General features: G+C 39.5%; 1 protein-coding gene across 1 annotated transcript in view; it reads left to right on the top strand.

Annotated features, from left to right (window-relative positions):
* ARHGAP15 (Rho GTPase activating protein 15) overlaps positions 1-24,657 on the top strand; it is a 493,308-nt gene that overhangs the window by 31,049 nt on the left and 437,602 nt on the right. The window contains exon 3 of the mRNA XM_067472779.1: positions 23,129-23,203. Within this exon, the coding sequence (XP_067328880.1) occupies positions 23,129-23,203 (75 nt within the window). The remainder of the gene's footprint in view (positions 1-23,128; positions 23,204-24,657) is intronic.

Genomic DNA, 24,657 nt, shown 5'->3' with positions numbered 1-24,657 from the left:
TAAAAGGAGAGGTAACTAGCAACTTGTCAATTTGTAATTCACTTGAATATTAACTCAGCACTATGTGCATCATCCTAGTTACAAAATTAATAATATTCTGAATGGACATTTTGAGTGGGAGGAAGAGGAAGAAGAGATCTCCTGACTAAAATATAAAGGTAAAAGGTTTCCCCTGACATTAAGTCTAGTTGAGTTCGACTCTGCAGGATGGTGCTCATCTCCATTTCTAAGCCAAAGAGCCTCCGTTGTTGATAGACACCTTCAATGTCATGTGGCCAGCATGACTGCATGGAGTGCCGTTACCTTCCTGCAGAAGCAGTACCTATTAATCTACTCACCAGGGCCGTAGCCAGAATTTTTTTTTGGGAGGGGTTGAAATTTTTTTTCGGGGAGGTTGAAACCTGCCTCCTAACTCACCCTGAAGCAAAGAGCACAGCAAGGGCAGAGCAGCCTTCAATAGCCTGCAGCTCCACCCCTGTCAACCACCTCCACCAAGTCTGGCCTCCTTAATGAGAGCATCCAACACTCGGGGGCCCCAACTTGGTTGCTTCGCTACATTGGCTATTGCTGCAAGTAATGACAGTGTGAATAAATGGTCAATATTTGCTTGAGATAGTGCTTGCAGTTCTGGAGGGACTCTTAAATTTTTGCATCTCATAGACTTAGCATGGGGATTTGGTTAACCAGTTAAAATTCATGAGTAAACCAGTTTTTTTTAACCTGAAAAATTTCGGGGGGGGGGGTTGAACCCCTACCCCCCCCCCCCCGGCTACAGGCCTGCTACTCACATTTGCATGTTTTCAAACTGCTAGATTGACAGAAGCTGGCCCTAAAAGTGGGAGCTCACCCCACTCCCAGGATTCGAACAGGCAACCATTTGGTCAGCAAGTTCAGGAGTTCAGCAGTTTAACCTGCTGTGCCACTAGTGGGTTAAACAAATGTGTACATGTGTCTTAAATTGTGTGTTGACTCAAGGACACATAATGCAAGATGGTCTCGAGTCTCAATACCTTTGCCTGATCCCAGGGGGCAGCTTCACTACCTGTCTCCATCCTCCATTATTATAGTATATATGATGTCTCTGTACTGCCATCCCATGCAACAACAAAAACTGAAATAAACGAAGCAGATATTTATTAGGACTTCTCCTCCTGTTTTCTTAATTGTAACAACAAGAACAATAATCTTTGGAATAAGTATTATTTGATTGGGAAAATATAGGTTATTGAGGCAGTAGTGAGTGTATCAAGAGATATACAAATTTGTAGAAATTCTCTAGGCATTTTGCCAGCCTTGTTTGGAGATTATTCTATTTGAACCTGGGGCCTACTATATGGGATATCTGTGCCACTGAGTTATGACCATTCTACACTGGTACTAAGTTGAAATACTAAAGAAAGCCCTGGTCTCAACACCCTTCTTAATTGGTTTAGTGGAAGGATTGCATAGTTGAGGCTGAAAAGGCTTCCTTCTATGTAATGCTTCTCTTTTCAGCTGAGCCCTATTAGGACCTCAACACAAAGGCCCATGGATGTGCCATACATCATGTTGAATCCATGGGGTCTTGGTGAGGAGCATGGGGGAGTTGTTGCTCCTCCATGCTCCTCAATCCACATCACCAGCCTTACCTTGACCCCCATCCCATAGAGGGAAACATCACTGTTCGACTTTCCCCCATTGCTCCTACAGCAAGACAGGAAGTCTACCATGTTGCTGCTCTGGCAGCATATGCCACTTGCTCTATTGATTTGGCACAGAACCTGACTGGAAGTTCCAGTGCATGATACAATGGGCTCCATGTCGAAAGTGGAGAGCAAGCTGAGTATAATGGGCAAACCAGCCTGTCTGATGAGGTCGTTAGATGGACAACACAGAGTCACCAAGGTTAGTGCATTATCTATTGTAGTGCATCTTATCTAATGTAGTTCTTCTTATGCTATCTAATGTAGAAGACTGGGATTTCCTCCCTAATGTGTGTATGTGAAGATCACCTCTTGGTAACTCTTTCTTCCATCTTCAGTACATAGGCATGCAATGGAAGTCATTGTTTTTATATAACATTTTAAATATGACCAAATAACACTTCCAAATTCGCCACTGAAGTGACATGCAACTCAGGAGAAACTAGATCCTGTACAAGGATCAAGGTGTTGGATGGCCTCTTTCTTCTCTTTCTACCAATTTTCATTCTTCCTTGCTATTTCTGCTCTTTGTGGAGGAGGTCTTGGGTGAACAATGAAAATGCCCAACCTAATGCTCTGACAGGGCCTAGGCCTATGTTGCAAAGTGAGGCACATAGCAGGATATTTGAAGAATTCTGTGTTTGAGAATTCTAGAATAAATTGGCCTATCTACTCAAGTTGTTCAATCTTGTTCACATTTTCCAGGTGTTTCATGTATTCTTATATACAGGGTTAGTCAAAATGCATAGGCCAATAAGCCATTGTATTCTTTCATTAGGATGGAAGTCCAGTTCTTGAACTCAAAAGCTACTGTAAAAGTTTCAGAACATGTTTGTATGTTCCAGAAGCACTCTCAGCTATAATTCTGGGAAACTCTGATAAGAGAAAATGATCCCATAACTATTTTCTCTCTTATAGTTGTGGGATATGAATTATATGTCTCCAGTTATGAGGCAAATGATTCATGTATACAACAATAAGAAATAGCTTCTGATTTTTATCAGATTGCAACAGTCCAGGCATTAGACTCCTTTCTTTGCTACCATAGCTGCTGATTAAAATAAGGGATAGCAGGCATTTTAAGCTGGGATAACAGCATCACAGTCCACACAAATCTGGGCAGTAGGCATGAATAGGTCCATGTCAGATAACTCGTTATAAATTCGTTAAAATTACCTTTTTGAAGCAATTTTGAGGTGTTTTTTAAAAACCTTTGCCCTTTTGAAGCTTTTTTTTTTTTTTTGCCATTTTTGTTATGACTCAGGAAGTGAGTCGGAAATTATTCAGTGTTTTTTCAGCCCTCTAGCCTGCTGGGAGGCAAGTAGCTTGCGTGCTGGGAGGCTGCTTGCCTCCAGGACAATCAGGGGAGAAGTTTTTGGGAGGGGAGGAGTTTCGGCAGCCATTGCTCTATATAAAAGGGAGCATATGGCTGAGAGGCTCATTCAGAGCCTGGAAAAGGAGAAAGGAATGGGAAAGAGAAAGGGAAGGAAGGTTGTGTTGAAGGGAGGTTGGAAGAAGAGCAGGGCAAGCAAGCAAGCAGAGAAGAAGGGCTGGGAGAAGGGCTGTTGTCTGCCTGGCTGCCTGCCTGCCTTACCACTTATGTGTTGTTGCTGTTGGGGTTTGGGACAAGTGGGCACCGCGTGGGTAATGGGGTGTGTGGGTGCATGGTGTGGGTGGAAGGAGCAACACGGAGGAACCAAAGCACTCCAACATTTTTAAAATTCCCAGTGTTGTAGTAGGTCTCTCTGGCCTCAGTGTTTCTTAGTTTGTTGCAAATTGCCTCAAAAGAACTAGATCTCCCATCATTTCAAGCCACTCTTTGAACACAAACTCTACGTCCTAAAGTTGTGAAATCAGCTTCCAAGGCCAAAAGGTCTCTCTGTGCTCTGTTTGTTCCTTGGTTTGCTGTGCATTGCCTCAAAAGACACTGCAAATCCCATACATTCAAGCCTCTCCTTCACTAAGTTGTGAAATCAGCTTCCAAAGCCCCAAAACATCTCTCTTTGCCATTAATGAAGCAATTCGGAAATTTCAGAAAAAACTTGGAAAGTGCTGAATTATTTTATTAATTTTTTTGGAAAAATTTGGAATTCAATTCCAAATCGAACCACCAGCTCCCCCTACATCCGAAATGAGTTTTGAACCTTCTTTTGGGGGGGAGGGGGGGCAACCAAGCCTACTGGACAAGTATTTCTAGGCAGCCATGCTATGCTACTGCCTATTATTAAATTCCAAGATCTGTAACTTCTTGTGGATGTGAAAAACGACAGGCCTGTGCCAGCCACTCATATTTGCCCTCCAGATATTTATCCATCTAGCACATTTCCTAATTTTTCATCTGCTGACCATGCCCCGTGACACTTCCGATAGTTAGGTGGAAAGTTCAGAACTATCCATAATATTTTGATGAATGTGGCCTGGAATAAAATATTGCAAATTTGCCTGTTTTACTTCCCTAATAAAATGCCACTGTTTAGGAGTTATTTCAATCACTCTACCACCATAATCCTTCTTTTCCAAATCTATATATAATTCATAATAGTTTGAGAGGAACCAATTCCCTTTGATACTCCAGGTTGAACACATTCCTTTGGACAACCTACCATGGAGACCCCAAAATCAATGTAATTCACACTTCATTATTTATTACCGTTTTAGTTTCAGGTTTCGAAAACAATTAAGGAGAGCGTTTAGTATGAAAATTACCGTAATTGCTTGCTAATTGGGGTTATCTGCTTCACATTATTCAAAAAGCAAATTGTGTTGACACTTGTACCCAGAAATGATTACTTAATAAACAAAGTCAGAATGCGTCACAAATAAAACACGGCTGTCTGCTGATGGCTACATTTATCTGGTAGGAACTGTTCCCAGGAAAGATGTTAGGAAAGATGTTTTCCCATTGTTTAAAATCACGCTTTAAATGGACAGACAATCTTTTGAAGGGTCTAGTGCATGATTCATTTCACATAGTAATCAAGTAACAGAATACTTACTAACATATCAGTATAACTATAAATGATCCCCAAAGGTTTGGATGCTTGGTATATCAATTTCTGTTTTCAGAATGCCAGCATACACTGAATTTTCTACTCCATCTCCATCACAGGTGATCTGTCAGTCCACTAAAAATGATAGAGAGGGTCAAGGCTTTTTGCTGAATATGGTAGGCTGTGGTGCACACTAAGAGCAAAGGAGGAACTTCCTCTCAGAATATAATTCTTCCCCATTTTCACGCATCTCTTTTCCTAATGCTATCCTAGTATCATAGAATTAGAAGGGACCATAATGACTATCTAGTTCCTACCATGTGAAAACAAAATATGAAGCACTCTTGAGAAATGACCAACCAACCACTGCTCAAAAACCTCCACAAAGGAGAGTCCATCACCTTCTGAGACCATCTATTCCACTGTTTACAGTTCTTATTGTCAGGAAGTTTCATACAAAATTTAGGATAAAATTCTTTCCTTCCAATTTGAAGCTGTAGGTTCATGTTGCAGTCTCAACAGTAGAAGCAACAAATGTGTTACATCTTCTGCATGATTTCCTTTCAAATATTTAAAGATATCTATGATGTATACTTCCATCTTCTCTAAATATATGTACTCAGGTCTCTAAGCCATTCTTCATGAGGTTTTATTATTATTATTTTATTATTAACTTTATTTGTACCCCGCTAGCATCTCCCAAAGGACTCGATGCGGCTTACACGGGCCGAAGCCACAAAACACAATACAATAGAAAACATAACACAGCGATAAACAAAGCAAATCAAATAATTAAGCAAAATAACCACAATGACAATACATCAAGACACTATTAAAACTGGTTCGGCCAGCGCAATGGGGTACAGGGTTAAAAGTGCTGAGATGGCAGGGGGAACGTAGGATTAAAGTGTGGTGTGCAGCAATGTTAGTTGTGCTAAAGTGCATCTAGGACTTGGGATGGGGATTCCTAATCTTCGAAGGCACATCGGAACAGCCAAGTTTTTAGGTTCCTTCTGAAAACTGCCAGAGTAGGGGCCTGACGAAGCTCTTTTGGAAGGGCATTCCAAAGTCGGGGGGCCGCCACAGAGAAGGCCCTGTCCCGCGTCCCCACCAAGCGCGCTTGCGACGTAGGTGGGATAACGAGCAGGGCCTCCCCAGATGACCGGAGCGAGCGTGTGGGTTCGTAGATGGAAATGCGGTCACGCAGGTAGGGTGGTCCCAAACCGTTCAGGGCTTTGTAGGTGAGCACCTGCACCTTGAATTGGGCTCGGAACATAAATGGCAGCCAGTGGAGCTCCTTGAACAAGAGGGTTGACCTCTCTTGATAATGAGCTCCAGTTAGCATCCTGGCTGCTGCCCGCTGGACCAATTGTAGTTTCCGAGCCGTCTTCAAGGGCAGCCCCACGTAGAGCGCATTGCAGTAATCCATTCTAGAGGTGACCAAGGCGTGGACCACCCCGGCCAGATCCGCCTTCACAAGGTACGGTCGCAGCTGGCGCACAAGTCTCAGTTGTGCAAAGGCCCTCCCGGATACCGCCGACACCTGAGCCTCAAGTGTAAGCGAAGAATCCAAGAGGACACCCAAACTGCGGACCTGTGGCTTCAGGGGGAGTGTAACCCCGTCCAACACAGGTTGCCACCCTATACCCCGATCCGGTTTACGATCGACCAGGAGGACCTCTGTCTTGTCGGGATTGATCTTCAGCTTGTTCTTCCTCATCCAGATCGACACAGCGGCCAGGCACTCGTCCAGCACCCGAGAAGCCTCCTTGGAATTAGGTGGAAAGGAGTAGTAGAGTTGTGTGTCATCTGCATAGAGATGGCACCCAACTCCAAAACTCCGGATGACCTCTCCCAGCGGTTTCATGTAGATGTTGAAGAGCATGGGCGACAAGATAGATCCTTGCGGGACCCCACAGGTCAAAGGCCAGGGGTCCGAGCAGGCGTCTCCCAGCTTCACCATCTGGGTGCGTCCCTCCAGGAAGGACTGGAGCCACGACAGAACCGTGCCCCCAAGGCCCATCCCAGAGAGACGACCCAGAAGGATACCATGATCGATGGTATCGAAAGCCGCTGAGATGTCCAAGAGAACCAGAAGAGTCACACTCCCCCTGTCCAGCTCTCTGCGGAGGTCATCCACCAAGGCGACCAAGGCTGTCTCGGTGCCATGGCCAGGCCTGAAACCAGACTGTGCCTGATCTAGGTAGTTGGTATCGTCTAGGAAGCCCTGGAGCTGTTTCCATACCTCTGACCATCTTGGTTGCCATCCTTTTGATACACTCTAGCTTTGCAATCAGTTTTCCACTTTAAAGCCCATCCCATTTTATATCTCCATCCCCAATTCTCTGCTTAGCATTTTCAGAGGCTAAAGAGATTGTTAGGTTGTGGAGGGTGGAGAAATCCAACCACTATCACCAAATATTATTTTAGCTTAAGAACAACCTCTATCAGTGGATAATTTCACAAATGACATGACTCCATTTAGCCATTCAGAGCTCATCTCCATTTTCTGCTTTTTGTGGGGCCAATGTGGAATATACATTTACTCCATGACATGAACCAGAAGAAAGACAGGAGCAACTTCACTATGATTGCATACTATTAAGCCCATATAGTCAAGCTTCTAGTAACAAATGTATTTATCTGAAAGTAAATTCCACTAATTTTTGAGAGACCGATATGTAAATATGGATATGATCAGACTGCATAGATGCTTTTACACATGGTAGCACAAATGCAAAACCTACATTGTGAAGTGAATATAAATCTATATTGGTTTGAATATATTTGTGTGTATGTGTGATTTGAGATGGGTATATCTTGTATCACTAACCTTTATACATGCTCACAAATATGTAAGCAGAAGAAAGTCCTGCACGCACACATTACGACTACAAGTCATCTTTATTTTTATTTACCAGTTCATATGTTTGAAATGATTAGATAAACCATATTAGCCAACAGAAATAAAACGGTCTTTTAAGAGTATTTCACAGTGGATAGGCATATGTGTGTTACCTTCACATTACAGATAAAGGACTTCTCTGCATAGTTTCTATGCCCTGGAAAATATTAAGAAAGTGATAGGTTCCTTTTCTATTTCTGTGATGCCATGATATTGTCCAAAGGACCCAGGGCAAGGGTAGAAGACACATTACATTTTACTCTTCAGCAGATATTATACCAAGACAGCTCTGCAACATTTATCTTTAGGTATTTGCAAGGACAGTTCTAAGTAGTAATAGAGGGAAACGGTTCATGGTTAGTGTAGGGAGAAGCAAGAACAAGCTTTCTGTATCTTTTATTGTCTAGAAAACGAGATTTTTGTCAAATGCCACTTTGATCTGCCTCAACATTTCATGTCTGTAGTATAAATTGAGTCAGGTCACATAGAGGAACCCAAGAAATTGTTCTGAGTTAAACAAATATCCTGGCAGGCAAACTGAACTGAAGGGTATTATATACACAAGATACAAGAATTTAAGATGTTTTACTCATGTGTAAAGAAAAACGCTTTATGTGTTTTCACTATATTCTTACAAATGCCTAAACATCAGCAGTGTGAAAAACTATAACCATAACTATGTCAATTTAGTACCTGTATAGCCATGTACACATACACAAAGATGTTTGTTCTTGTCTGCCTGCAAGTCATTTCTGACCGATGATTTCCCTAAGGTAAAGCTATCCGTGGGTTTTCTTGGCAAGATTTGTTCAGAAAAGTCTTGTTATTGTTTTCCTCTCAGCTTAAAAAGGTGTGACTTCCCCAAGGTGAGTTTCATGACCGAGCAGATATTTGAACCCTGGTCTTCAGAGTCATAGTCCAGTGCTTGGACCACGACAGCTTTTGTCAACCCAGCCCAGGAATGTGGCTATGGAACAGTGGCAAAATGAAAGCACTGCCCCCACAAATAAGAATTCCAACTCCTCAATGAAATTTCTCTTAAATCACCAAATTTCTAGTACTGCAGAGAGTGGAAACATTGAAAATCATGGACTTTCAGAATTCTCATATTTACTGTGCTTCCATTTCCCTTAGTAACTTTACCAACGTCCTTTCTTTGTATGCCTAAACTGTGTTTCTTAATGCACAACTGAAGTTTTGAGTTACTGCAATGTTAGCAATTTATAAAATAAAGTTTTATTTGGGCAGAACTTTCATTTGGGGACACCAGCTTCTTTCCCCATTCCCCACTCCATAGCTATAGCCTCACCTCACCATAATCATCAATGGGTGTCTTTTGGAAAAAAAATGCATCTGCATTGCAAGTGGTACACTATTTAGGTCCTCTGCTCTTCCCCACCTTAAGAATGGTATGTATTTCATCTGCCTTCTTTTAATTTTGCTAACTCCAGGAATATCTGCAAAATCCAACAAAAAGTGAATTTTCACAGCAGTTCTTCTGTGGCCATTGATTTTTTTCTCATATGGTTTTTTTTCTTCACATGCCTTGCTCTCGGTGACCCTGACACTCAGCTCTGTTGTGGACTTCATAGCCCATGGCAGTGGAGTGGGGGGAGAGCAGGCATCAGCTGAGATGTGGAGCATGCATAAAGGAGAAGATGTGTAAACGACATGGCAGCTGAAACATCTTGTTGCTCATCTGGGTTGCATATTTGAGAAGCGAATGGGAGGTAAATTGTGATATGTACGTGAATTACACTCGACGGGGTGGATGGTTTTAAGGTATATGGATGCTCAGTCACATTGCGAGGCAGAAGGCCAAAGGACAGAGTGCCTTTGGTATCCTTGCAGTCAGATTCCATCCTTCTAGCTTAAAAGGCTGAGGAGAATGACTTACAAAAATACAAATAACAGAGTTCCTCAAGACTGATGAAAGAAAAAGTATCAGGTTTGGAAGTTAAGTCACCATACTGTTTTGGAAGGAAATTTAGTTTCAGCTACTGTGGTAAATAATGTGTGCTTGCATATTACATCGTGTAATGTTGTTTTAAACATACTTGGCCCTCAAAAGAATTTCCAGGAGCCCCCGGTGGCGCAGTGGGTTAAACCCCTGTGCCGGCAGGACTGAAGACCGACAGGTCACATGTTTGAATCCGGGGAGAGGCGGATGAGCTCCCTCTATCAACTCCAGCTCCTCATGTGGGGACATGAGAGAAGCCTCCCACAAGGATATAAAAACATTAAATCATCCGGGCGTCCCCTGGGCAACGTCCTTGCAGATGGCCAATTCTCTCACACCAGAAGCGATTTGCAGCTTCTCAAGTCACTCCTGACATGACAAAAAAAAGAAGAAGAATTTCCCACCTGTCTCATGACATGGAAAATGTATTACACAGTCATAAATGTCTTATTTGTTGAAACGTACAGCTACAGTATTTGAATGGCAGATTTTAAATAATAATATTCCAATCTAATCTAGGTGTGTTTGTGCATTCTGAAATGTTTGTAGGACCCATCTTTGTGCCAATAGACTCCTGAGTTGCTCTTGATGCCTTTACAGTCTTCATGTTGTTTATTTGTTGTTTGCCTTCAAGTTGTTTTGATTTATGGTGACCCAAATGCAATCTTATCAGAGGGTTTTCTTTGCACGATTTGCAAAGAGGATGTTTTTACCTTCCTCTAAAACTGAGAAAATATGAATTGCCCAAGGTCAAACATAGAACGCTCCAGAATAACCTATGTGGACGGCATGGATGTTTACTGGTGACAATACTGTTGATTATTTAGACTTTTTTATTGATAGAATGTTTTCCTCTTGAGCAGATCTCACAGAAAAAAAACCTCTTCCTTTTTCTCATCCCAATATGACATGGATTGGATTGGAATTCTCTTAAGAGTTGTATAAGGAGGAAATGTTTTATGTCACACTCTGGGGGCTGATTTAACTCAGAGAGATCTGTGTACCTGGATCCAAATCAGATAATAGTAGGCTAATCTTTAGTTAGCTGGTGCAAAGTGGAAGTCAGATCAATTGGGATTCATCTGATTTCAGAAGCTAACGGCTAGTAAAGGCTGATTAGTACTTGGGTAGGAAGAGAATCAGAGTTTTCTAGGTAGGGCTAGTAAAGAATCTCTCATGAAGCCCAAGAAAACTATTGCTTCCCATTACAGTTGGCAATACTGGACCAGGGTGACCATGTTCTGACTAGAGACCTCATCACATGGAACCGCTTCCCTGTCATAGGACACGTCACCTCCATTTCAAGGATAAAGAGGTACGGAGCCCATCACATGATATTTGCTTCCTTCTGGCCATCATCCATTGCCCCCTTCATCCTTGAAATGGAGCTGAAGCATTCTGAAAGGAGGGAGTTCATAACATGGGTGAGTAATTGTGTTTTGAGCACCTGGTGCACACCAGAACTGTCACTAATGATTAAAAATGCATGTGATGAGATTTGAAAGAAGATTTTTTAAAATGGTGTCCTGTCTCCACTGTTATGTGGGACTTTGGGAAGGGCAGGGGATCTCCTGGCTTTCAGATATCGAAGTTTTCCCTGATTTAAAAAAGTAACATGGAGAAGGTTTAGAAAAGGATTCCCTGTGTGATGGTTCTGAACATAGGCAACCATGGGCAAAAACCTGAAGGGAGAAACATGTGTGATGGGAAGAAAGAACATGAAACAGGACAATTGGGGATCTAATGGTACAATTCCCTTGCTAGACAGATGGTTGCCAACACTTCTCAAGGTTCATGTAATGAGATCCTAAGCCTAAGGCAGCTACATATCTTCCTATGTAGCAAAATCCTAGAAAAACTTAGCTGGGAATTCCATCTTGTATATGATGAAGACTATACTAGCTGTTTGAAAAGGGAATAGCATGGAATAATCTCACCATGGTGTCTGATCTATTTAGACCACTTCTACATTGAGCAATACTGTCTGTGTGTTTGCCAAGCCATTTTGAGGCACATATTCATCACAGTCTCTAAAAAAGTTGTCTCAGGGCCAAAGTAGAGAATATGTTAATGACTGTTATCACTTTGCAAAAGGTACTACCTCAAGTGGTGAAAGACATCTGTTTATCATAGCAAGTGATTTTGGTAATATATTTGCATTTAGCATACTTTATTTTATGATTGATCATGCGGAGCTAAACATGGGCTTAATTTGCAAATCCGATGGCTGAGACACAGGTCTCAGAGGTAATTCAGTAATGGGAAGGAACACAGGTTACTCATGGGAAATATGCATTCCCCCTTAATGTCTAGTTTGAACCACCTTTGGGATCCTAGATTACAGCATTACATTGGCAGAAAAGTGATGATGTCCCTTGTGTACCTTCTAAAGTTTCTAATTTAGCAGTTATATTTGCTTTTCTTTTTTCTCCTGCTTCATATAAGAAAATATGCTCCTAAGGTTAAGTTTTGATTTTGATGTTTTTTTTCTGCGCCCACCTTTTGACACTAATTTGTTGTCTTCCAAAATACTTTAAGAAACTTTAGATATGGAAACTGTAATGAAATTATGCATCTTCATCTGAAATCAGCTTAAAGCTAAATTTTCCCCTTTGGGATATTTATATTAAGAGAAGAGTTAACTCTCAGCTGATCTCCCACTGTGGACTCTCTGCATGAAATAAGTCCTGTACCTCTGATCTGAATTCCACCTTGCCCTTTGTGTCAGGAATTTCTCTTCAGTTGAAAGTACAAGACAATCCCTTGTTCGTGATCTGCTTTAAAAGCATCACCACTATTTTAAATTATTTTCCTAGATCTATTTAAGTGAGATGTTTTATTTTGTTCTTTTCTTTAAAAAAAATCAGTACTTTATCATTATTGTGTTGAGAACTTAATTTAAAATGTGTGTTTTGCAAATAAACCTCTTCTGCTTGGTTTTTGATGATATAACTTTGATTTACGAGTATTTTGTGCTGTATAGAGGCTAGCTGCAGCTGTATGACGATAATTTAAATTATAGTTTCATATCTATGCTTGTAGTTTCCCCCTCCCCTTCCCTCATACACAATCCCCATCACCTTAGTTTGCGGCAGTTATATTTCTGTTCTTGTAATATTCCCCATTTAACAGCTGTCCTACTGCACCAGATATAATCATTTTTTTAAAAAAAAAGAAACCCAAGGTTTTTACAAGAAGAGAAATGGAATATTAATGCCTTAAATAATAAATCACTGTTTTTACTTGGCATATTAAGTGTGCATAGGTTTGATTAATCGTAGCATAGCACACAATTGTTAGCAGACACGAAGGACTTCCTGCAGGACAGAAAGTGATCACTTACAATATTTTGCAGGCTGCCCATCTAAACCCATCATTGCCTGGCACCTACACACTAAGGGCAAGGTTCCAGCGAACTTGTGAGTGGGCAGCATGCCATCTGAACAGATGGGCATGGAAGTAGGCAGCCAGTAGACCATGTATGTGCATCAACTGTGGGTGTTGAGGGCAAGATTCCCAATGGAGAGTGTCCAAACAGCTGTCTGGCCTGAGCCAACATGCCTACGACCAAGGAAAAGTGCCATCCCTAAATCCTGCTGAGTTGGATTAACCTTCAAAAAATAAAAATTGCTTCTGCAGTAGCATAAGGTGAGCTTTTGGCTTGTTTAAATCTGGGAGAATGAATTAGGCAGGCAAGATAAAAAGAAGCGCTAATGAAGCAACCGCTAGAGGGGAATAAATATAGAGCAAGGAGTATTAAAAATACCACTTACACAAGGGCATCTCTGAGTAGATATTAGCTGGCAGTTTGCAGCATCCTTATTAAATTCTTATATTCATATCCTAGAACAAGAAAAAAAAACTTTTCAACATTAGCAGCAATATGCCCAATAAAAATCAAGCTTTTTTATTGAAATCTCTCTAATCAATATAGTTTTAACTGCACTGTAATGCACTAAAGAAAGCCTGTTTTGGAGGGTTGTAGTTCCCAAACCTACATTAGATATATGCAAGCAAAAAGATATTGATGGGTGATTAATTGCATAAGATTCTGAATATTATGGATATACTTGGAGTTCTCATTTTAGCTAAGAGTGCTTGCCATAATTCTGCTTGTGCTCATTAACTTGTTTTCCATGTCATAGAGAATGTTTGGCTGGACTGCACGGTACCACTTGTCTATGTGTTGTAGAGTAGAAGACTCTACAACACATAGACTAGTCTTCTACTGCTTTTATTTTCAATGTCTCTTACGACATGAATAGCCAAGGGTCCTTCCACGTAGCCATGTAACCCAGAATATCAAGGCAGAAAATCCCACAATATCTGTTTTGAACTGTGTTATCTGAGTCCACACTGTCATCTATCCCAGTTCAAAGAAGAAAATGTGGGATTTTATTCAGCTGTGCGGAAGGGGCCCAAGAATGCAGGTTGATGTTCTTAAGAAAAAAATTTGACACCTTTTCCACAGCCTCCATTAAGCTCCTTAACATCGAGCTTACAATGTTGCTGCCAAGTAGGCCAGCAGTTGGTGAAGCCAGCCTTGAGCCCAAGCTAAAGAATCAAATCAGTTCTTGTTTCCAGGTGTTATACTAATTAAAGAATTGCACAAACAGATGTGCAGAAATAGTCTGTTGCTTTCATATTCAAAATGAATATTATCAAACTAAATGTATTAAGATCCCAAGAATAATTCAATAAAGCATCTTATAGATTTGTGTGTGTGTGTGTGTGTGAGGAGCGACTTGAGAAATTGGCATGAGAGAATTGGCTGTCTGCAAGGCCATTGCCCAGGGGACATCTGGATGTTTGATGTTTTTTAACCACCCTTGTGAGAGGCTTCTCTTATGCCCCTGCATGGGGAGTGGGAGCTGACAGAGGGAGCTCAATCCATTCTCCCTGGATTTGAACCGCTGACCTGTCAGTCAGCAGTCCTGCCAGCACAAGGGTTTCGCCCTTTGTGCCACCAGGGGCTCCTACTTTATAGATGAAGGAGTCTGAAATTCCTTAGCATAGCATAGTCTGGTGTTGCTCATTCTGTTGTTCATGCCAAGAAAATAAATTGCTTCCACAAACCCTAATCCACTCCTAGAGAAGGACAAATCTAGTGAAAATTTAATAATCTTGGAAGCAAGTTATCCACATGACTTCTGTAGCTTCTAGCCGATATAGGAGGATAGAATCATAGGTTTGAAAGAGACCACTAGGGCCATCCAGTCCACCCGCTTGCCATGTAAGCATACACAATCGCCCCCAACTGACAGAATGCAATCTCTTTTTAAAATCTTCAAAGAAGGAGACTCCACCACAATCTGAGGCAGCATATTCCACATTTGAACAGTTCTTATCATAAGGAATTTTTTCCTAATATAAAGATGGGATCTTTTTTCTTGTAGTTTGAATCCATAGTCTGTATAGTAGCAGGAAACAACCCTACTTCATCACACCACTTCTTAATCTTCTCTCTCCCATACATGGCTCCCTAAACTGCTCCTCATTAGGCATGGCTTCCAGATATTTGAATGTTTTGGTTGCCTTCTATGAACATGTTCCAGCTTGTCAATATCCTTCCCGAATTGTGAGGCCCAGCACAAGACACAGTATTCCAAATTAGGTCTGAACAAAGCAGAATAGGATGGTATTATTATTTCATTTGATCTAGACCAGGGGTCCTCAAACTTTTTAAACAGAGGGCCAGGTCACAGTCCATCAAACTATTGGAGGGCTGGATTATAATTTGGAAAAAAGCATGAATGAATTCCTACGCACACTGCACATATCTTATTTGTAGTGCAAAAAACACTTAAAAGCATTACAAGAATTAAAATGAAAAACAATCTTAACAAATATAAACTTGGTAGAATTTCAGTGGGAAGTGTGGGCCTGCTTTTGGCCGATGAGATAGGATGGTTGTAGTTGTTGTATGCTTTCAAGTCATTTCAGACTTTGGTTGACCTTGAACGAGGACTGGGTAAATGACCTTGGAGGGCCATATGCGACCCTCAGGCTTTAGTTTGAGGACCCCTGGTATAGACAATATAATCCTGTTGGTGCAGTCTAGAGTTGCATTGGCATTTTTTAGCTGACACATCACCCTGTTAACTCATGTTCAGCTCGTTGTCTATGAAGACTCCTAGATCTCTTTTCCACCTACTGCTGTCAAGCCAGGTGTCACCCATGCTATACCTGTGCATTTCATTTAACATAACAGAGATAAAGTGTAGCATGCTATGCCTAGTCCTATCCCCACCCCCACTGAGATTGTTAGACAAAAGAGAAATTTGTATCCAACAAGTATGTCCAAAATTATCATTAGTCTTTATAAGGCATATCAAATTAGTTAAAGTCATACAACATGATATCTGACACATGGGCATGGCCCGCTCCAAAAACTCAAGAATCAAAACTTACCCAATACTTTTTTGTTTGAATTTTGTAAACCCCGGAAGCCTACCAAAGTCAGTTTCATTTTCATAATTTTGTAATGAGTTTTTGCACAATTTTTTTCATCGATCACACAGCCTTGACATGTATACCGTTGATACAATGGTGGTCAGTAAGTACATATACAGTATTACATTGTGTCCCAGCAATGTAACCCAAATAACTCACAGTTCAAGAATATAAGATGCACCTGGTGATGTATAGTGGTGCGCAATGTATCACACTACTAATTGTACAAGGTTTCTGTTTTATCCCCAGGTAGTACTAGTTTGATGCCATCTATTTTCACAGAACTATCTCTGAATCAAGACCCTGGAAGAAATGCTTATGGAATAAAATATCTTGAATCATGATGTTATTACTACTTATTTTCTAAGTTGAGCTGTGGATATACTGGGTGTCTCTCATTATAATAAATTGTCTTGATATCTGAGAATGTACCTACAGAGGCGTGAGCATGAAGGAGGACTCTCTTATTCTGTTAAAAGGTCTATAAGATTTTGATTTATAACTGAACCAAGGGTCAAGGCAAGTAAAGCCATTATCATTATTCTTACACACTCTAGGGAACTGAACTGTGTACAAAGGGCAGTTGTACTTAAAAGGAGATGTAAGGAGAGAAAATGTAACATTTTCCCCTCATTTGACATTTGTCTATAAAGGAGTATATGACAGTGCTCAGAAAGTAAGGACACAGTAGAGTTTTTTTTTTTTTTTGTTAACCAATCTTTGTCTTGAACTACAGGCTAGTATAAAAAGTGAAACAACTGACTATTATGTCTCTAATTTATGAGACTCTGGGTTCCCTATTAAAATATCACTATCTTCTGCTGCTCGGTATAGCCATTTGCATTATGCAGTTTGATGTCGTTCTTGGAATTTGCAAATACTTGTATTCTGTGTATCACAGTGATCTTAAAATGACACGAGTTTGCTTTCTTATCACAAAAATCTGTTCAGCATAAAATTACACTGTTAGACCTTGAATTTTGGCACGATACATATACATATATATATATATATATATATATATATTGCAGAGGCCCTGGCTTTGCAGAAATTGACAATGACTTGATTCCTGGATGCTAGAAGAGCTCTAGCTATACTGAGATACCCTTTAGCTAACTTTAGAGAGAGAGGAAAAATGGAAAAGTTGCTGAGCTTGAATTTAACGCAACCAGATTTGCCCACAGACGTGCAAGCACTTAGTGAGTGGACTTTTTAATGCTCCAGGTGACATTGTTGCTGACTGAAGAATGTTCTTCAAATCAAAAAATTGCTGATAAGCTAACTTTCCCAAAAAGGAATCTCCAAAGGTTTGCTTGATTTTTTTTAATACTTGAAAGAGACATAGTAGGAATTGTTTATCTTAGTATGGTGGAATGCAAGATAAATTATATCAAGATGTGCTTTGTAGTGCTTGCATCAGCAACAGCTATACTAAGATGTGGCTGATAGGTACATGCAACAGCCAATACTTCCCCACCTTGGCATCCTCCAGATGTGTTTAATTGCAACTCCCATCACCCCTGGCCACAGAGTTCTGGTATATAGTCCAATGTACAGAAGGAAAATAATTTCCTAGCTTTTATGCCACAGCATACTAGAATGGATTTTTTAGGATAAGATTATTAGACTGAGGGAACAGTTGTTCCCTTTTTTGTCTAGGAGGCCTATAGAACATTTCTGGAGAAGGCACACTCCCTGGCTTCATAGGAAGGCAAAGACAATTGTCCTCTGAACAAATTTTGCCAAGAAAACTCTGTGATAGTTTCAACTTAGAGTCATAGTAAGTTGGAAATAAATTGAAGGTGCTCCACAACTACAAGCTTGGGTCTAGATTATCTGAAATACCATAACTCTTTCTATCAACCTGCCCCACATTTAAGATCTCTGAAGGAAAGCTTTCTGTCAGTCTCTTTATTGTCACAGCCACATTTGGTGATCATACAAAAAAGAGGTTCCCCGGTTGTGGAACTCTCTTCTATGGAAGGTTCAGTTAGGTCATGTTTTGCATGATGGTATAGAGGGCATGTATATCAAATTTATATATGTCATCAAACTGAGGTCACTTCCAGACAGGGTCAAAATGTGGATTTAAAAAGCGGGGCAAAAAATCCTGGGACCTGGCAGCAAGTTGAGACACAGATCTGTCAGTTCCAGGAAATGATCCCCTGCTGTCCTCACACCTTCCTCTGAAGTAGATTTTGCAAGTTCACAAGATGGGGGGGTGGGGCAGGGAACATTTTTAAAAACTATATATCTCTGAGATGCGCTGGACTGCATATGCGCTCAGACGGAGATCTTAAGTACACACAAGCAGATTTCTTATTCTCTCTCTTCACCCAATTATAAATTCAAGCTCTGTTTAGAACAAAATAATGGTTGTAGAGAGTTCTAATTGCTTTCCAACTGTGTTTCCACTGGGCTACCTATGTGTCTGTGGTTCCATTTTTTTTGATAGCCCAATCGGGCTGGAGCAGTCTACACAGATAACTTGGAAGGAAGTCACATGTTTTCCATAACTGCAGGGTGCACATTCAAGTCATGCGAAGGTGCACATTTAAGTGCATCTTTTAAACACGTGTTTTTCAGCTGTTAACCATTTTTTGCCCACACTTTGGCTAAACGTCATTTACCCCCCCCCCATCCCAGTTACTTCTGAGTTTTATTGGATGTGTAGAAGGGCCCTGTGAGGGATAATAAATATCCCAGAATTAGAAATGACCTTGACAGATTGGTGAGCTGGGTCCAAATTAACAAAATGGATTTCAAGATGAATAAATATACCGTGTACATTTATGCAGATAAAATGAAATGCATAGATATTGAATGATGTCTGGTCTGATAACATGAGGAAAAGATTAGGGTATTTCATAAACCGCAAGGTCAATATGAGTCAACGAGTTGATGCAGTGGCCAAAAAATACAATGGTATTTTAGACTGTGGCAACACGATTTTGCTAGGCTACATGTAAAATATAATTAAGACTGCAACCTTTTAAATTAAAATAAAATGATGTGGACCTGAAGAGTTTAGATTGGGATGTTATAAGCACAAATATGTGCACCAGATCTGTAGAGCATAAAAAGATATGTGGGAGAAAAAGATAAATGGAACTAATTTATTTTGAATTTACACACATGCTCTGCTTGCATTAATATTAAAGTTCTATCCAAAATCTAAATGGAAAGTCTGAAATCTTAGAAGTTCTCTAAACAGCATCAGCAAATCATTCTTGTTTACCCTACATGCTAATAAAATAGAAGCATGACACTCCTGAAAACAAGATTGCAAAATACAGAAAATGTGGTCTGACATTTTTTTTCTCCCCAAAGGAGGGACTGCCGCTAACGAAAGTATTTCTTATGAAGGCTCGATTGCTTAAGATGCAGAATATTAAGAGAGAAAAACACTTTAGGACACAGCCATGTCACCAGCTGTTACTCATTCCTAATGAAATTGTTAAGTGATATTCCTCATAAATAGGTCAGTGAAACTTTTGAATCACAGAGACTGTTTTCTCTGTTTTCTCTGTGAAATGGTATTAAATTTAGAATGGGTAATTCATTAAGCTCATTAGCTATCACAGGGAGAGTAGAGCACTTTCTAAATGTAGGTTTCAGGGCTTAAAATGTTAGTGCTTACAAATAAACATGAAAGCAGAGTGTGCCATAAAATATGGGATCATAATATTTTAAAGTATATTTCGAGGGAGGCCCTCTGGATTAATTATGAACACTTTGTGGAGTCCAACATTAAGACATAAACAGCATATATCAAATGTGCTTTCCTTGGGAAAAAAAGCAGGGTGTGTAGTTAAAAACCAATAAAAAATGACGGATATTTCTGTTTGGAACCAAGATAAGAAATGGTTTTATATGTTTCAGCTTCATATTATGTTCTCCTTAAAAATTAAGCCACAGTTAAGAAGTAGTTATATCTGTTGGTTGTTAACTTGAAATGTTAAAAGTGGGAGCATTGCCCACTTTCACCAGGAAGGTCAGTGAAACATCTTATGTTTTGCCATGGGGGAAAAAATGAGACATCACTTAATAATTCATGAAAATGGTTGAATGAATGTAAGCCAAACACCTGAATTTCCTATGATCATACCCTTCAACTGTCTTGATTTGGGAGAAACTGTCTCAATTAAACATTTGCCATCTAATCTTTTCAGCTACTTTTAAAGGGTCCCGTTTTTTTTCTCTCCTTCCATTTTCCGTTTTGTCCCCAGCTTACTTCAGTAGCTTTAAACTGAGTTCAAGGTGCAAAAAGTTCGTTGTCTGGCTTAACAGGGAGTAGAGAATGCCAGAATCTTGCACTTCCCAGTAGACTCAGGCAAAAGCAAATTACTGCAGCCCCTTATAGGTTGTGTGTTCCCTCATTTTCCCATCTTGATCTTATCTGATGTTGCTTGGCCATATAAGTCCCAGGTTTCATATGAGAAATGCCACCATCTCAACATCAATCTTCATAATAATGATGAAATATTTATTTATATTGTTTCTGAAAGTAATATGTTTTATTTTATTTTATTTTGCTACATATGATAAAAAAACTTTAAATTAAAGGGTGACTCTTTCAACCCTAGTAATTGAAAGCAGGATGCGACCCAACAGAAGTGTCTGTTTGAAGATCCACTGAATATACCTCATCGCATATTCTGAAATGAGGACTGCTTTTCACATCAGTTGGAATCATACCTTTTTTATATGGAATTAGAAAGAGAATATGATTTTTTTTAAAAAAAATGTGATGGATTGTCAGCACAACATTGACTAAAACAAAACAATCAATGACAGATACTAAGTCTGCCTAACTGTGGCCTTGATGCTGGTTTGTATTTGATCCTGAGTGCTGTCAAGGCAAAGGAGATCTAAGACTTTGCATGCATTCCTGTCAGAGAAGACATTCAGATCTTCAGAACCATTAGTTGTTGTTTATTCAATATGTGTCCCCATGTACATCAACCTTTCTACATGTCTTTATATTTTCTCTGAATTTTCTTCCATATATAAGCATGTGTAATGGACTTGGATCTATATAAGTCTTCTATATAACAAGTTTCCTGCTTGTTGAAATTTTCAGATATGCAATCACAGTTGTGTTTCTTTGTTGAGGAAACTTGCCAAGCAAAATCACTGAAGTACATTCAATATTGAGAAATTATCTACACTGCAGATTTATAACTTGGTTCCATTCTCAGAAACAGATCCCTAAGATCTGAAGAGAAATCAGACAAATGCTATCCTGTTGAAGAGTTCCCTTACACAGTAACTTTGTCTATGGCTTTATTGTTTTTATTCTCATTATGATTGTTGACACCTATTTACAGAAACTATGTAAAAAATAATTAAAACATGTACCTTATTATAAGGAATCAAACGACCCGGGTATTTCCATGCCTTGTACATCATGTCACAGCTTTATGAATTGAGAGCCAACTAATATGCATTTTGGGGGTTATGAAGCTATCAGAATTACAGTCTCCATGAAGAAAAAAATGGCTGTATTTCATTCATAATTTAGACTTGCATTAGCAACATTAGGAGCAGGACTAATATTAAATGTGCCAGGGGAAATAAACCAGGAAAACATAGCAGGTCCCACAGATACAGACTGGAGGCCATTGGTAGCTTAAGATAAGGTAAACTCATTCATTACACCAACAAGAATTACATAAAGGTTAATAACCATTCAGCAAGTGATTCAGTGGATCTGCTGTAGGTGTAACTATTATTTTACTTTCCAAAATTATACAGAAATATATTAACAGCAATTGAGATTTCACTCCTCTAGTGTTCTGCTTTAGAATAAGGACATTGGCTACTTATAATGCTCACCTCCAACAATTGTGCATGCAGGATTTTAATTCAACTCAAGGAAAGATTCCTGGGCCAGAGTCAATATGACAGAACTTTCTTTCCTTCCTCTTTTCCCATCAGATCTTCAAGAACACCTTTCTTTTTTGGGTAGGGACACAAATCATGCAGGGAAGAGCCAAAATTGGCCCTCCAGTTTCTGTTGATAAAATCATGGTCCAGTTTTTGACCGATGTCTCTAATTGGATTTAGTCCTTGACTTCATTGTATTTTGTTCATCTACTCATGAACCCATTCATCAGTAGACCTAATTTCTTAGCTCTTCTCACTGCTGCAGTAGTTGTGACATATCCTGTTCTGATATGATAGACATCTATTAGCTGCATGACATATGAGAAATGTTATTTTCTGTTTTCCATATTGCTTGAGATTTTGTTTTCATTCATAGCATAAATCCATATTTGTGTGAGGGTGCTGGGGAGGGAGAGAGGAAGGGAAAGTGCCACAATAGCAGTCACATCAGTTGCCACAATAGCAGTCCCCACAGGGGGAATCTTGAAAGAAAATGAGATTAATAATTTGCAACTCTACATGTTTTGGATTGTTATTGTTGTTGTTGTTGTTGTTGTTGTTGTTGTTCTAACCCTTTTCTCCCCAAGGTGTGAATACAAGGATCAATACAATTAAAATACAATATAAAACTAAAACCAATTAAAAAATTTAAAACATCCAGATCAAAAACACATAAATATAATATTAAAAACAAGCCAGTACATCTTAAAATATGGCATACATAGAAAAATGCCAATGGGCAGGCCTGCTGGAAGAGATAGACCTTTAACACTTTCTTAAAATTAAGGCATTATGTTTAGTTATTGAAGCTCTTCTGGCAGGTCATTCCACAATCTAAGGGCAGCTGAAGAAAAGATATTCTGGGTAACAGTAGCCATTAAAGGAGCTTGGGAGCCTACCAATTTTGCATTTTATTTTGGAAAATAGACCTATTGTCCAAGCCTCAAAGGAGGATGCTCTGGTCGAAGGAAATATTGACTTTCTCTTTTTTAAAAAAAACAACACCCTGGAGTGTAAGTATTATTGAGCCCATACATGAGCAGTTTATACAAAGCTCTATAAAGTCATGTCAAGTTGCTGAGTATTATAATTAACACATATCAATTTTATTAACATGCAGGCTTTCCTCACTTTGTGCCATGCAAACTGTATATGTTCTGTCAAATTATTTTCAGTCTATCATTCTATGTAACAGCTTTGTTTGATTTGATAGAAGCCGATTTTGACTTGTAAATGGATGTATTTTCAGATATCCCGTCACAGAAGGAATCATTCCCAACATAATTTAACACTTCCTGAGTTCATTAGCCCACTGGAGCAAACGGTAAGCAATTGTATTACAGAATTTAAGATTTATTGATGGCGTTTTTTACTTTAGATTTCATTAATCAAAATGTAATGCATGAGTTTTGAAGGATAAGTACTTAAGGCTGCAGATGCCTCAATATATTAATAGGGTAAAGAGAATCAAAGATTTGGGGGAAGGTTGGTTAAACAGTGAAAATAGTAATTTTGGAAACTACAAGCCATTGCAGTGAGTGATATACAATTTCAATTACGCATTAACTCAAGAGAATAAAAGCTGACATTTCAGTAAGACTAGTAGATATTTATTTTAGAGTGACTTTGGTTTTTATAAAAAATGAACGGCAAATTAAGTGTAATTAAATAAAATGCTAGGTGAACTCGATTTTTTTAAAAATGTTTGCTGAATCAATGAGAGGAACATATTATCTTAGTATAAAGAAATAATTTGGTCCCAGTTGTCTGTTTTTCGTTTGGGTTATCCTTCAGACTCCAAAAAGCTCTTGCTCACATCTTGAGCTGTGAGAAGAGGCAGAGAAGAAATAATAATAATAATAATTATTATTATTATTATTATTATTATCATTAAATCAGGGTTCTTGAACCTTGGATTCATAGACCACCTTCAGCTCCAAGGGGCTTTAGATGGTCATTAAGGGATTCATAAACTGAGAACAAAGGGCAATGATTTACTTCCTGTTAATTTACTTCCTATTGATTTCAAAATGTGTCTAAGTGACCCCTTTCCTGGAAAGTGGCACCATTGCTTCCATCAGGGCCCTTCCAGACAGCTTTAAAATGTTGGACAAATGAGAGGGGCAAAACACTGTGGTACCTTAAGGAGAATCCAGACATGGAGCTGTCAGTTCCAGTAAATGCTCCCCTGGTATCCTGACAGGTTCAGTTGTAGCAGATTTTAGACATCTTCAAGGGGGATGTGGGATATCTACCAGAGGCTTTTTAGAAAATTGACCCTCCAAGATGTGCTGTATCTTAGAAGCGCTGGTGAGGCTATACTTATGTGTACACACAGAGATTTCTTGTTATTATCTCTCCTCGCCCTCTGGTTACCTTTACCTCTTGAACTCTGTTTCCCTTTGGGGTCACTTCACTGCCATGCTGGTGCCCAGTGTGAAAAAGTAAGCACTGTTTAATTTCATAAACATCAAAATAAAGGAATGGTTGCAGAGAGTTCTCGTGGGAATAGCTTTCCAATTGTGCTTCCATTTAGCCACCTGTGTGTCCGTAGCTCCATTTGTTTACAGCCCTCATCAGATGTTTCAGGAATTAAAATATGCACATGTACTGGAGCAGTCTACACCAGCATACAAAAACAAAGTCATTTGTTTTTTTCTTGACTGCAGGGATAAACAGTTAAGTGAATATGCACATTTTTCTTACAAAATTGTATTTTAAGTGCCCCTTTTTAGCACATGTTTTTCAGCCATTGATGCAATCCAGTGCATGTTTTTG

This window comes from Anolis sagrei, chromosome 1 (genome assembly GCF_037176765.1).
Source record: "Anolis sagrei isolate rAnoSag1 chromosome 1, rAnoSag1.mat, whole genome shotgun sequence".
Classification (NCBI taxonomy): domain Eukaryota; kingdom Metazoa; phylum Chordata; class Lepidosauria; order Squamata; family Dactyloidae; genus Anolis; species Anolis sagrei.
The sequence above is the reverse complement of the archived record's forward strand: the minus strand, read 5'-3'. Positions and strand labels throughout refer to the sequence as shown.